Here is a 13707-nt window from a genome sequence, read left to right as displayed (position 1 = left end):
ATTGTGAAGATGCAAATCGAATAATATTTGCTCTATTCACAAAACCTTTTAATAGGAAGTAATGCCTCCAAAACTATTTTAAATAGTGGCCAGATGCTGGTTTTCGTCAGTATTTGGATAACTCTTCAGATTTTGTTTTATATGAAAATTTAGCACTTATAACTAACTCTGGTCATAGAAAAAAGCAATTTCTTAATGTCCCTCTTGGTCTGTAAAAAGATCGTAAGCGTTACGCTTTCATTCATATTTCTTCAGTGTTTCTTAAGATTTCGTTCATCATCATAGGCCTCTTCCTCGTGTTTTCAACCCCGTCTATTTGGTGGTACTCTTATCCCGTGTTTATTTTATCTTCTTAAATCATCAGCCCATCGTGTAGGTGATCGACCGACACTTCTCTTGTCTTCCCTTGGTCTCCATTCCAATAACCTTTGTCCATAGCCCATCCGTCATTCTACCTATGTGTCCTTTTTTTGAGGTTGAAAGTTGGGGACAGCAACTATTGGGGTGGAGATAGGGCAAGCAAAATAAACGAAACATATGCGAACGGGACTAAGGGTTTTTTTTGGAGTAGCTGGGTCGTGGATAAGTAAATGGCAAGGGGGTTGGCAACTACAAAAAAATGAAACAACAAAACAAAACACAAGAAAAACCTCTAGCAATTTAAAATGGACGCCGGCGCCGCTTCGAGGTGCCAAATTATAACGATTATAACTGGACAATTTCTGGAAGAACTGGGCTTAAACTCTCTGCCACACGAACAAAAACTGCATATCACACTGCGAATTATTAAGGTTGGAAGTTGGGGCACTGGAACACAAACTTTGGAAACTTTCTCCTTAAAAAACTGGAATAGGTAGAACTGAATACAATGGCAACATGTGGTTATCTTCAAAATTTCACTTAGACTGCAAATACATATTGAACCTTACAATTAACTGCCACTACACACTAGATTTCCATAAAAAGGCACGAAGGATGAGAAAACAATACAAATTCGACGTAGAATTTTGGACAAACGCTAGAAGCAGCTGTCAACGCTGATAACGGCTCAGCGAGAGTGAGCAATTATCTTTTAAATTCATTCGCTTAACTTGGTATAAACAAAACACTAAACGGAAATATTTATTTAAAACGTAGTATCGAGCGGTTAAACGATCAAAGAATACCGAGGAAATACCCATCTGTGAAATAATAAACAAACTCTAAAATGGTTTATTCTCAACCTCGGTGACGCTAAGATGAATTAAAAGAATTCAGTATTTTAAAACGTACGATAAGAACTGAAATACACTAAAAATATTCTTCGATGGGATTTCAATACGTACTGAGGAATTTTAAAAATGCTACAATTTTAGTCTGGCTATCCTTTCGATGACGTCAGTCACCTTGGTTTTTCTCCTGACCTCTTCGTTTTTTATTTTGTCCAGCATAGTCATTCCTAACACGGATCGTTCCATTCTTATCTGTGTGACTCTTAGTTTAGTAGCCGAGGATTTTGTTAAAGTAAGGATTTCTGCTGCGTGTGCCACTAGGAGGACGCATTGATCAAATACTTTTCTCTTTAGGCATGTGAACAGCTCATTTTTATAAGTTTCTCTCAGTTTTTCATATGCTGCCCACCCAAGACCGGTCTTGGTTCAATCTTTCCATGTGCTGCTCAAACGATTTCGTTAGTTCTATTAAATGTACCAAAGATATTATCTCTACTCTAGAAGATTTAAGATAAAATTCCGAAATTCAATTTGAAAAACTCTTTATTTCTACTTACCTAAATATATTTTTGATACTGATCTTCAAGGATAAATAAGAGAGCGACGTGTAAAGATAATCATCCAAGAACTTCAGTTGAAGAATATTGTAGACTATAAGTTCATTCCCTGTTTAGACAATCTAATTTTTAGCTTAAAAGAAAAATTTATCAACAATGAAGTCATTTTGACTGTATTTCAAATACTCATTCCTGGTTTTGCATATCCTGATAAAACTAACCCGTTAACAAAGTTAACAAAACCAGAAAAGAATTTTAAATTACAGACGTCTTTGTTATAGATCAGTTTGTTCGAAACATTTTTTATATACTCCATAGTTCAGCCATAATCAAAGAAAAATTAAATTTTTCCATCCAAAGTCCAACCTTTCGTCGCGCGCCATCGGATGCTTATGCTTAGGTGGTTTTTGTACCTTTTTGGCCTATTCCACTGCGACCTTTTCAATGCAGTGGACGGGAACTGCTACTCTTGAAAATGAATCTATACCATGTTTTACAGCTGCAAGAAAAGTCAACACATGTAGATGGAGCGAGATTCCTTGTAAAGAGGTTGGGACCCACTTGCAAGTCCTACAACCTCCTTAAAAATTTCTGGCCTTCCGTATTCATCACCTTCCTCCGCCAAGCGCGTATTTCCACTTTTCTCGCGTCTTCATCTTTTCCTCTATCCATGAGTTTATTAATGACTTTTTCTTAGCAGGTCATTTTGCTACATCTACATTAATATTACTCATCTCAGACTTCTTATTTTATTGTATTTAACGATATCTGGTTTCAGTATATTATGCACACTTCTATTCAGTTAGTTGCAAACTCAGAATGATGATGTTATGTTTAGGTAGGCTTTATCAAAAGTCAGTTCAAACTAAAATAAACAGTGAATAAATATACTTAAGATGTTTGTTCAAACAACCTTTTATCGAACACCGAAAAAAGTTTAAATATTGAACAACGAATAAGAAACAATTTTTGTTTGAATTGTTACTTATATATTTAATGTATATTATGTTTCATTTCATATTCTGTTATAAAAATAGATTGATCATTTCGGTAAGATAATGAGCTATTTATAGACACTTGAATGATTGTGTCTCTGATTCGTTAAGCTATGCAGCTTAGAAAATAAAAAAGGAGGTTATGTTCATATGTTGATATTTTTTATTGTGATGATGTACAAAAGGGACTAGCTTTTTACCTATTTTTAAAGAAATTAGTATATTTATATTATTAAGTTTATTATGTCTGAAAAAGAAGAGAAGGTAAATCATTTTACATTACCCCCTTCTAACATAAAGTGAATATGAAACAAATATTACTAGGTCATGTTTAATTATTATGAATATCATCTTCCCATTCATTTTATTTGAACCAATTATATTTTGTTTTAGAGTCTTATTATATTCGGAAGGGATGTTTCCAAAATACCTTGTTTTCGTAACAGTTTACTCTATGGAATTGGAGGTGGACTTTTTTGTGGATTATTTAGATTTATGTTTACAAGTCATACACTAAAATCAGTCAACTTTTCTGTTTATTCATTTTCTTTTATAACTCTAGGCTATTGGATTCAGTGCCGATATAATTATTCAAAAACTAAGTTTGAAATGATGCGTTTACAGGAAATGTTACAAAACCATGCAATATTAGAAGGTACACAGGAAGCAGAAATCATAGAAAAGGAATTAGGAGCAAGACCAGTAGATGTGTAATTATATTATTGTAATATAGATAGTTTTAGTTTGTTGTTTTACTTATATAAAGAATGTTAAAGGCTGTTTATTTTTATCTGTGATCACTCTATGACCAAAACTAATAAGTAAGCCTATAACTTTAATTTTTTACCAAGTTTAAATTAAAAAAAATCTATTGACCAAAAATTCTAGCTAGAAAATAGCTATTACTATACTAACATGAACTACGAAATGTTCTAGCTTATGTATAAGTCTGCACTTAGGTATGCAGTCAAAGGCTTTAGAGAAATCTAGATAAACAATGTTGACCAGCTGTGAACTGTTAAGGGATGATGTTCAGTCGTTAACACAATGTAGGAGATTGGTTAGAGTAGAGCGACCAGAGACAAATTTATGTTGTTGTGTTGGAATATCATGTTCCTAGAGAAGAAATTGGGTCATCCCCTCAGATAATTGTTGGGGTTAAGTTTGTTGCTTCTTTTAATAATAGGGGTGATGTAGATGTAGGTATACAGACGACTACTAAAGGAAAGCTGGGTCAATAGGACTAGAAACGAGAAGGGTCAATATAATAAAGAGAAGCAAGCTAGAATACCTCTGTCACATTATGAGACACCCTGAAAATATGAACTTTTGCATCTCATTATTTAGGGAAAGATCCAAGGTAAAAGTGGTTCCGGTAGAAGAAGAACATGGCTGGAAAATTTAAGACAATAGTGCGAAAAATTGACATCATTATTTAGAGCTGCTGTCAATAAAGTCACGCTAGCGATTATGGTAACCAACATGATATCCAAATGATCATTAACAGTCATGGATTTAGAAGAAGAGACAGAATTTACTGCCAATTGCATCTTTAACCATGTTTCGGATAACTAGTGTCAATACACATTAGCCCATGGGGATCGACAGCTTTACGTGCCTTTCCCCTTGACCACTCAGCTATGGCGTCCCAATACCCAGTTAGATACCTAACGCTAAGGTACATACTTATCATTATATCATTCGAAAATTATTGTCTTTTGTAGTAGTAGCTCCATCTTCAAACCTTTTAGATATTCAGTTTTTGTCATCGTAAGTTTTAAATTTTTTTCTTCGAACCAAACCTTAACACACTTCTGTAACCTGTTTTCACTAGATACTACTATGTTTCTAATTTTGCTCGTGGTAGCCCAAAAATTGAGTAACATCACTGAGCTATTTTAACCTTTTTGTCTCCTGACTAGACCAATTCTCGACTATACTTATTTTACAACATGCTTTCACTCATTTTACAACATTTAAAAAATTGTGAAAATCTTAAACTATCCATGTCTGTCTATCTGTTCGTGAACACAACTCCTCCTTTATTAGAACAGATAGAATGACAAATAAGATGTCGAATGAGAGCTGATAACCCAAAGGTGGTATTAAAGGTGAGGAATTTGACCCGGACTTCTGGTTCCAGAGAGTTACAATCGGAAGTACTGTTTTAAAATCGCCGAAATAGTACATGTGATATATCAATCCACGTGTATTGTTTGGCAAAAATGACTAAAAATTAGTAAAACCCTATATCAATCGACGCAACGTTACACAAAGACTTTAAATATCGACTTCGGATAACGTTGGGTGAAAATCTAGGACTTAAAAAGTCCAATTGCTTGTATTATAATAAATATTATATAAGTACCGATATAATGTGTTATTACATTTGATTTTCAAAAGAAACAAATATTTTTAAAAATAGGTATATTTTCAATATAAATATAAAAGTGAAAAAATATAAAAACATTTCTTTTCGACATAACCTTACAAACTATAATACATAATAAAAAAGAATGGACAATATTTTATAAGTTATATTCTTCTACATCCCTTTTCATATTTGCTGCAAAAGATGTAGGGTCGTCTATTAAATTTTCCCATACCTGATAATATTCGGCACTTGAAATGTTATAATTCGTTATATTTCTTGATTTCAAAAAGTTCTTCCATACCTAAAATAAAAAATAGTAATTAATTAACCTGTGGCTTCTCTAATAAGCGCTAGGCTTGCCCTTCTTAAAATGTTTTTGGTTTTGTTATTTTTGTAGAGACAACTATAAGGCACAAGCAGAAACACGAAAGTTCTACAAGAGGATTAACCAAAACAGGAAAGAATTCAAAACTAGATTATCAATCGTTAAAAATAGAACAGGGGAGATAATTGGTGATCAGGACCAGATACTAGAAAGATGGGCAGAAAACTTCGAGGAAAGGCTAAATATAAGAGGTGAGACAGGGCTCCACAAATCAGAAATCCAACTCGAGGGCATTTACGACGAAAGAGAGAAACATAAATCCCAACAGAGGTAGAAGTCATCCAAGCTATACAAAAATTGAAAGAAAATAAAGCTCCTGAGGCAGATGACATTCCTTCAGAATTTAAAACATAGCAAAAAACCCTGACATACTGTAGATGTAGATTGTTAGAACTGATCTGGAAGCAAATAAAGTTGCCAGAGGACTGGAATGTAGGTATAATTGTACCTATCCACAAGAAAGGAGATCAAACAATATGTGACAACTACAGAGGAATAACCCTCCTAAACGTAACATATAAAATATTGGCATATATTCTTTACGACCGACTATCGGGATATTGTGAAGACATAATAGGTAAATATCAGTGTGGGTTTCGTAAAGAAAGATCAATGACCGATCAAATATTCCTTCCAAGGCAAGCTCTGAAAAAAACATATGAGTATGGCATTGATACTCATCACCTGCTTTTTGATTTTAGATGTGCCTAAGTTTTACCCTTTTCACTAAGTACACACTCCAAAGCCATTTTGCTTCGTGACCCTAGCTCAGAGTTTTGACAATAACGCAATAGAAAACTTTCGTTCAAGTATTTATATGAAATTTAGTTGTTTTGGTTAGTATTAAGACTAATGGCACATATTGTAATCTCTGTTAATGGGGTGTACTTACAAAGAATTTAAAAATGGGATTTTCCCAACTCAAGGTAATCAGGTGAAATAAAATTTATTTTAAGATATTATTATCAAAAAGAACAGGAAACAAATAATAAAATATTTATAAAGGTTGTTAGCAGTTTAATCGCTTTGTTAAAGAAAACATTAAAATGCAATTAACAAGAGATTGCCCTCAATTCTTGAGGGGAATAGCACATAATTTATCGTATTAGCATATAGGAAATACATATAAAGATCAAATGTATATTATTATAATAAAGTCCATTCGGGTTTGGGGAATTGTACATTCAGGGAATTGCCCATTCGATTTGTCTTTCGGGCAATTGTCCTAGATCCTCAAAAAATGGATCCTACCATAAGTAACACGCAGTTCGGATTTCGCAATGGAGTGGGAAATAGAGAGGCTTTATTCAGCGTAAATGTATTAATGGAACGCTGTTTGTACCTGAATAAAGATGCCTATTTATAGATTATGAAAATTCGTTTGACAGAATAAAACACGACCAACAAATTTGAAACAAAAGCAAACAGACAAGCGAGATAAGAAGAATGGAAAACATAATATAACTAGACAGCGCGCATAAAAATAGATAATACACAATCGGCGAACATCTAGATTAAATGAGGGATACGGAAAAGGTGTTTCTCTCTCCATTATTATTTTTAACTTGTTCTCGGAAGTTAATATGCCGAAGGTTAGGACAACAAAACAGCTGCCGTTGTAGTAAACGGAATACCTAGTAACAACTTAAGGTATGCGTATGACACTGTGTTAATGTCATAGAATAATGAAGATTTTGAGAGAATAGTTCAAAAAGTGCAGTGCAGTTCAAAAACGCAGTAGAACTTTCGAAAGAATCAGAACTAAATAATGTAATAAAGATACGAAAACTGCAATGCATTGGTCACATGATGAGGGGAAGAAACTGCCGGCTTCTACAGAATATCATGTAGAGGAAGATCTTAGGAAAGCGTAGCGTTAGAAGGCAGCAATTTCATGGCTGCACTGTCTCAGAGATTGGTTTAATTGCTCATCTATCCAGCTTTTTAGTGCAGCAGTGAACAGAATTCAAATAATCATGATAACCGCCAACCTTCGAAAGAAGACGGTACCTTCGAAGAAGGATATGTTGATTGAAACTTACCTGTAGTTTGGCAAATATTAAATGAAATTAGCCATCCGAAATCACGCGTTGTAAGTGGTGAAATGTAGATGTAAATAAGTTAGAAATGGCGAGTAGAACCTTCGACGGTTCGGCAGTGGAATAGAATTCTGGACTCACTAAAGCACAGGACCGCAATCAGGAGTGACACAACAATATAATAAAAAACAAAAATTTTAAACTTCCTACCTTATCATCATTACTTTGGGAGTTTAGTTTATTTCCTAAGTTGCCCTCCATAAACAGTTGTACAACATAAAGTAAATAATAGTATGTGTACATTTTATCACCATCCACCGCCTAAAAAATTAAATAAGTACAAAGTATAAAATGAAAATTATAAGAAAGCCAAATATTAAAAAAAATAACATTATGAATAAGAAACAAAGATTCAAACAGAAAGTTATACATTATAAAAAATACGAAAATAATAAATATTGTAACAAGAATTAAACGCAGGTCAGTTTATATAAACTTTTATTTATTTCTACACTTGATTTACTTCATTCAAAAAGAAAATTGACTCATAAAACTAAAAGCGTGCTCTTTTTATATGCATACAAAAAATTCATACATCGCACCCCGACTTCATTAGTAACCCTGAAATCGCAAACTTTTCAGAAGACTAATCTAAGTTGTTGTTTGTTTGGGTTTATATGACTGCGGACAAACAACAACTTAGATTAGTCTTCTGAAAAGTTAACCAAATTCTGCACTCATGTTGATTATGTGTGTATAGTTGAGTCCATGGTTCTTTACCCGTGCGTCATCATTTAGTGATTTAGTCATCAAGTGACAGAAAGCGGCTACTGCTCCGATCACGGATTATATTATAAAATTTGACGTTATCAAATAAATAGAATGTAAAATGTTAGTTTTGCTTTACAATTTTGATGCAGGATTACAGCTACATTTGAAGTAGCTTAATAAATTATTTTAATATCATTAGTGATTAATAAATAAATAAACAATTTATAAAAAAGTATAAATAAATATACAATAATATTAACAGTGTGTTAATGTAATAAATAACAGTAAAATTATTTAAAGAATGAAACATTATTTAGCTCAAATGATATTGTTACAAGATTTTGAACATGTTTTTCGTTTCTCATATTTAATTTTCATCACCTTCAGAATTTGATCTGAAATGTTATCTCCAATGTTAATTATTACTGATTCGATATTAATATTACACATATTTTCTTTTCTAATAAAACACTATTCAATTAATTTTTTAGTATGTTCTACACACTTTGCCCAGGCGACATCTTTACACTTTTGAATTGCTTCCTTCTACATACTTAAAACATGTTCATCCCTATATCCATCTTTGCCAATATATGTATTATTGTAAGTCTTGTAATCTGCCCATACTAATTCCATAGCATTCAAATCTGGGTGATACGGTGGCAATCGAAGCACTTCGTGACCGTGTTCACCTTTCAATTCATCTACATATATATATATATATATATATATATATATATATATATATATATATATATATATATATATATATATATATATATATATATATATATATATATTTTCTTGACGATTCATCTTGGCCAATTGTAACAATTCTGGTTTTAACTGATGTTCATCAAAATTAACATTGTATTTTTCAACCAATCTATAATGTCTGATTTTAACTATTTAGCGGAAGGTTGTTTATTCATGATTTCACTACGGTAGGGTGCGTTGTCAATGACAATCAAAGATAGGTGTTCTAAATTTGGAAGTAATTGTGTACTTATCCATTTAGTAAATACAGTACTATTCATTTCCCCATGATAATCTGTAGTCAAGGATTTGAAACAAAATAACAAACTGGCGAGTGAAATAAAACCTTTCGTTGAACCGGCGTGAACCACAATAAATATTTTTCCATCATAACCACATGGTTTAGGTAACTTCTGCTGTTGTCATCCTGCCACGATATCATTTTATTTCCCCTAGAAAAAATCCACGTTTCCTCCACGATGTCCATCGAAAGGTGAAGGAAATAGCTGAAAAGTTCCAAAAACGCAACAGCGGAAAACTAGCAGATGACGAAGGTAATCTTGCCATAACCAAAGAAGATAAAAAGAAAGTATGGGAAGAATACTTGGAGAAACTTTTCCACGATCTTAGAACAATACAAGAACCAACCATTATGTTAAGGTTTTGGGCGACACAATGAACTATGAAGTTTGAAACTTGGTTGGTAATTTATCAATGTTTTGATATTGTCGCAGAGTTCTTGACCATTCAGTGTCATTTGAGCCGACATATGGTATAAGATAACTTATGTATGCAACTTTTGGTTTCTCTTTTGGCAGTTTCTTAATCCAGTATATCACATCGTGTATTCTCCTTTTAAGTTCCTAAGAACTTTCCCATTTTCTTTGAAGTTTATCAGAAAGATGTCAACATGTTTGTAGATTTATAGCCAGACAATATCACATACAAAACTTGTATTTCGAAACTTCTATTCGTGGATCAAAAATTATATTGATCTGTCACAAACACTTTTTGCTTTTTCGGGGCGAAAACCAAGCAAATCAATCCGAAAGTCATAAACATAGATGTAGAGTATACATAAATGATCTTTTAGGCACAGTGTGAAAATGCCTAAGTCCAAACGATGCCTTTATCTACAATCTACCATAATAAAAGTTAGATCCTAAATCTACAGTTATATTTTACTAATCTACAACAGGGAAATCGTCAAGAATACCATTTTCAGAGTTAAAAATGCTACTCTAAGTTATATAACAATCGCTGAAAACTTTCAGACATAAACATTCAATACATACAGATATAGGTATTAATTAAATAAAAAAACTATGTAAAATAAATATGTTAATTTATTTCAATAAAACTATATATATTGTTACTCACCTGGAATGATATTATTTGTTTACTACAACATTTTATAGGAAATATACTTAATTTGTAGTGACTATCTTCATAAAACAATAGTGAATTTAAATTACTTGGAAAAAATAATGTAAAACCATTTTCATCCCTTGTATCAATAGGTGTAATATTTAATTGTGCCAAACTTTTCCCTAAAAATTACGTGATTACCTGATTAATTTCTTATAGCGCATTTTTACTATTCGCGAACTCAATCAACTATAGGTGGCAGTGCAGTTGTATCAATATGGCGAATATAATTGAGATAACGTTTGTTGATATAATTAATATTGTGGGCGATTCAAAAAGACCTTTAATTGAAGGACAAGCAGTGCTAGATGCCAATCACATAATAATGTGCGGAGTAACATCCAAAAATGAAGTTCAGGTGAAACTTGAGGCATTATGTTTGCAAACCAGCAATCTGAGAGAAAGACTTTCAATTGCAAGTGTACCTGTAAAGCTGGAGCCTCTGGGAAATGCAAACACGTTGTTGCTGTTTTGCTCTTTGGTTTTCGGTAAAAATACATATTTATTTTTGTAAGAATTTACAAAATATATGTTATTTTTGTTGTAGATGTTCCATTCAGTACTTGGAAGACCTAAGATACGACGCAACAATGGGGAAAATTGAAAAAAAGGAAACACTGTGTATGAAAAAGCAAATTCTATAAATGGTTTCTGTCACATCGGGAAAACTAATTCTCAAGCAACACTAGAAAGTCGTCTCGATAGTAATGCTGGGGCCAGTATTTTAGATATTCTACTTTTTGGTGCAGAAGGATCAGAACTGCAATTAAGTTTGTCAAAAAGTGAAAACCTTAATTTAGTAGAAGCAGAAGTGTCACAAAGAAGTAATTTATTACAATTAGCTATTACCACGACATTTTTAGTAACAATAAGTTGTTACCCTTGTTTGACAATATTATAAGTTTTACAATGGAACTGAGTGATGATTTAATAAACTTTTATATAACAAAAAAATATTTGTTTACACTTACTTATTATAAAAATAAAAATCCAAACTGGGTTTTGAAAGTAGTCACTATTTGTGAAAATATTTAAGGAGAAGCTTTAAACGCCTATCAACAACAATCAGACAACAAAGTTGAACATATTGGCATTATGGTACCATCAAGTGCTTCATGGTTGGGTGTAAGTATTGATGGAATAGTAGACAAAAAATGTTGTGTAAAGGTGAAGTGTCCTTTAGCAGGCAAAACCAGAACTTGCTGTGATCTGATAGAAGGCTTAAAATACCTGAATATACATGACAGAAAATTAAGTTAAAGACCAATCATCCATATTATGTCCAAGTACAATTGCAGGTGTTATTAAGTGGATTAGACCTCTGTCACATTGTCATATATTGCTTCTATGATAAATCCAGTATTATAATTAAAATACCATTTGACATCCACTTCACAGGGGATATGTTGTCAGTATATATAACTGAACACATTCTGTTACTAGGCTTTTTGTTTTTGGTCTCCATAATTGTAAGCAGTATAAATAAATCTATCGTTCAAATGAATATAAATACAACTGACAAGCATTCAACCGACGTTGATACTGTTGATACATATGTTAACAGATGATTTCTTTACATTTTTATCCCAATTCCTCTAGTTCCAAATAAATGGCAGCACAGTCGCTTGAGTTCGCAAATATGGCTTAATGAAATTTTATATCTGCTTATTACTGAATTATTTGTATTTTCTAATAATAACACCACACATTTAAGTTAAATTTTTCCTTCAAGAAAAAGAAAAATCACAAGCATATGAGTAGCAACCAAAGACCTACCAACCTCAAATTCAATTGGTTTCTTCCGTACACCATGAGAAACCCATGTACCACTTTATTAGACTCTAAGACTTTCCTTCAAGAAAAATAAAAGGTATAGGAATATGGGAAGAAAAAGAAGTCTATGAGTTTTAAGTTTCAAATCTCTAGGACTTTTCCTTCAATAGTTACTGCATAGATGGGCAAAGACACAGTTTTGATAAGAAACAGCTTTCCTTTAATAACTACAACTTAATAATTTAAGTATATAATAATATCAACCAAGATGAATTTATAGAAAATGAAAGAGGTCAATAAATGAATATGCAATTTTATGCTGACCTCAACTTGAGATTTTTCTGGGAGTATATTTTTCTCCAGCCTGCTTGTAGTTTTCATTTCAATAAATAAAACAACTTACCCAGATAGTAATCTTCCCTATTCCAGTATGAAAACGATAGACAATCATTTCTGTTAATATTTTGTCTGAGAACTTTAAGTGATCCTTCACTCAACACAATTCCACTGTCAACTGTATTATAGGGTAATTTCCAAAATTCTACAGTATGCCCTATATAATATTTATATTCTGGATTAAGTGGAGCCAACAGGTATCTCAAATTTTCCATTACCACAAAAGTATATTCACTTGCAATCAAGATCCAACTATAGCTTTCTACATTTTGTAAAGTTTGACAAAGTTTTGTCCAAGAAGAGTTTTTATTATCCCTCCTTAAAGGGATATTTTTGTTTCTCTGAACATTAATGAACTTAATTGCATTGCAACCCTTTGCCCATGTTGATTGGATATGTTTGTCATATTTGTTCTGCTTCAACAGTATTATACATAAAATTTTAATTTTTTTAAAGAGCAACTCAGACTCTATCGTTCCGTTAATATTACGACCATTAGGAATATTATTTTTGTACCTCAATATATCCCATGACATACTTTTTTTCAAAAAACCTTGTTTTTTGAACCATATTTTATATGCTTTTGATGATGATTTGTCCACCTTGGTATATAATTTAGTTAGTAATATTCCTAATACGAGTCCTACAAAAAAAATGCATAGCCTGCAATAAAAATGTACCATAATATTCAAATGTACCAAATTAAAGAGAGATTTGACATTGTATTTTATTTGTGTATTTGTTTAAATATTAAGGTTAGAACAATTTGACAATTTCTGTCAACATTAATCTTATTCTTTTTTATCCTTTGCCTTTTTCAGTAGAATCAATGAATATAGAAGCATATGCGTCTATATTCTTCGGTATTAAATAAAGAATATTAATATTATAATCAAATTATAAAATCATAAGTATATTTGATCCTATATTTGATCCTGTGAATGAATTTTATTGGAATTTTAAACCTGTCAACTACTCACAGTCACAAAAACTAATAGGGTGTATTCTGTGCCAATAGTTGT

The 13707-nt window shown here is 32.2% G+C and overlaps 2 protein-coding genes across 2 annotated transcripts; one reads left to right on the top strand and one right to left on the bottom strand.

The window, feature by feature from the left end:
• The first annotated feature begins 2893 nt into the window (after positions 1-2893).
• On the top strand, positions 2894-3542 carry l(3)87Df (cytochrome c oxidase assembly factor COX20 lethal (3) 87Df). Its single transcript, XM_072531158.1, has 2 exons — positions 2894-3027; positions 3157-3542. The coding sequence occupies exons 1-2, from the start codon at positions 3007-3009 to the stop codon at positions 3475-3477; spliced, it is 342 nt and encodes a 113-aa protein (XP_072387259.1). The 5' UTR covers positions 2894-3006; the 3' UTR covers positions 3478-3542.
• Positions 3543-5218: 1676 nt separating this feature from the next.
• Positions 5219-13462, bottom strand: LOC140441822 (glycoprotein-N-acetylgalactosamine 3-beta-galactosyltransferase 1-like). Its single transcript, XM_072532760.1, has 4 exons — positions 12693-13462; positions 10469-10638; positions 7772-7882; positions 5219-5438 (listed from the first exon to the last, which is right to left on the bottom strand). The coding sequence occupies exons 1-4, from the start codon at positions 13366-13368 to the stop codon at positions 5292-5294; spliced, it is 1104 nt and encodes a 367-aa protein (XP_072388861.1). The 5' UTR covers positions 13369-13462; the 3' UTR covers positions 5219-5291.
• Between the last annotated feature and the right edge of the window lie 245 nt (positions 13463-13707).

This window comes from Diabrotica undecimpunctata, chromosome 5, assembly GCF_040954645.1.
Source record: "Diabrotica undecimpunctata isolate CICGRU chromosome 5, icDiaUnde3, whole genome shotgun sequence".
Classification (NCBI taxonomy): domain Eukaryota; kingdom Metazoa; phylum Arthropoda; class Insecta; order Coleoptera; family Chrysomelidae; genus Diabrotica; species Diabrotica undecimpunctata.
The sequence above is the reverse complement of the archived record's forward strand: the minus strand, read 5'-3'. Positions and strand labels throughout refer to the sequence as shown.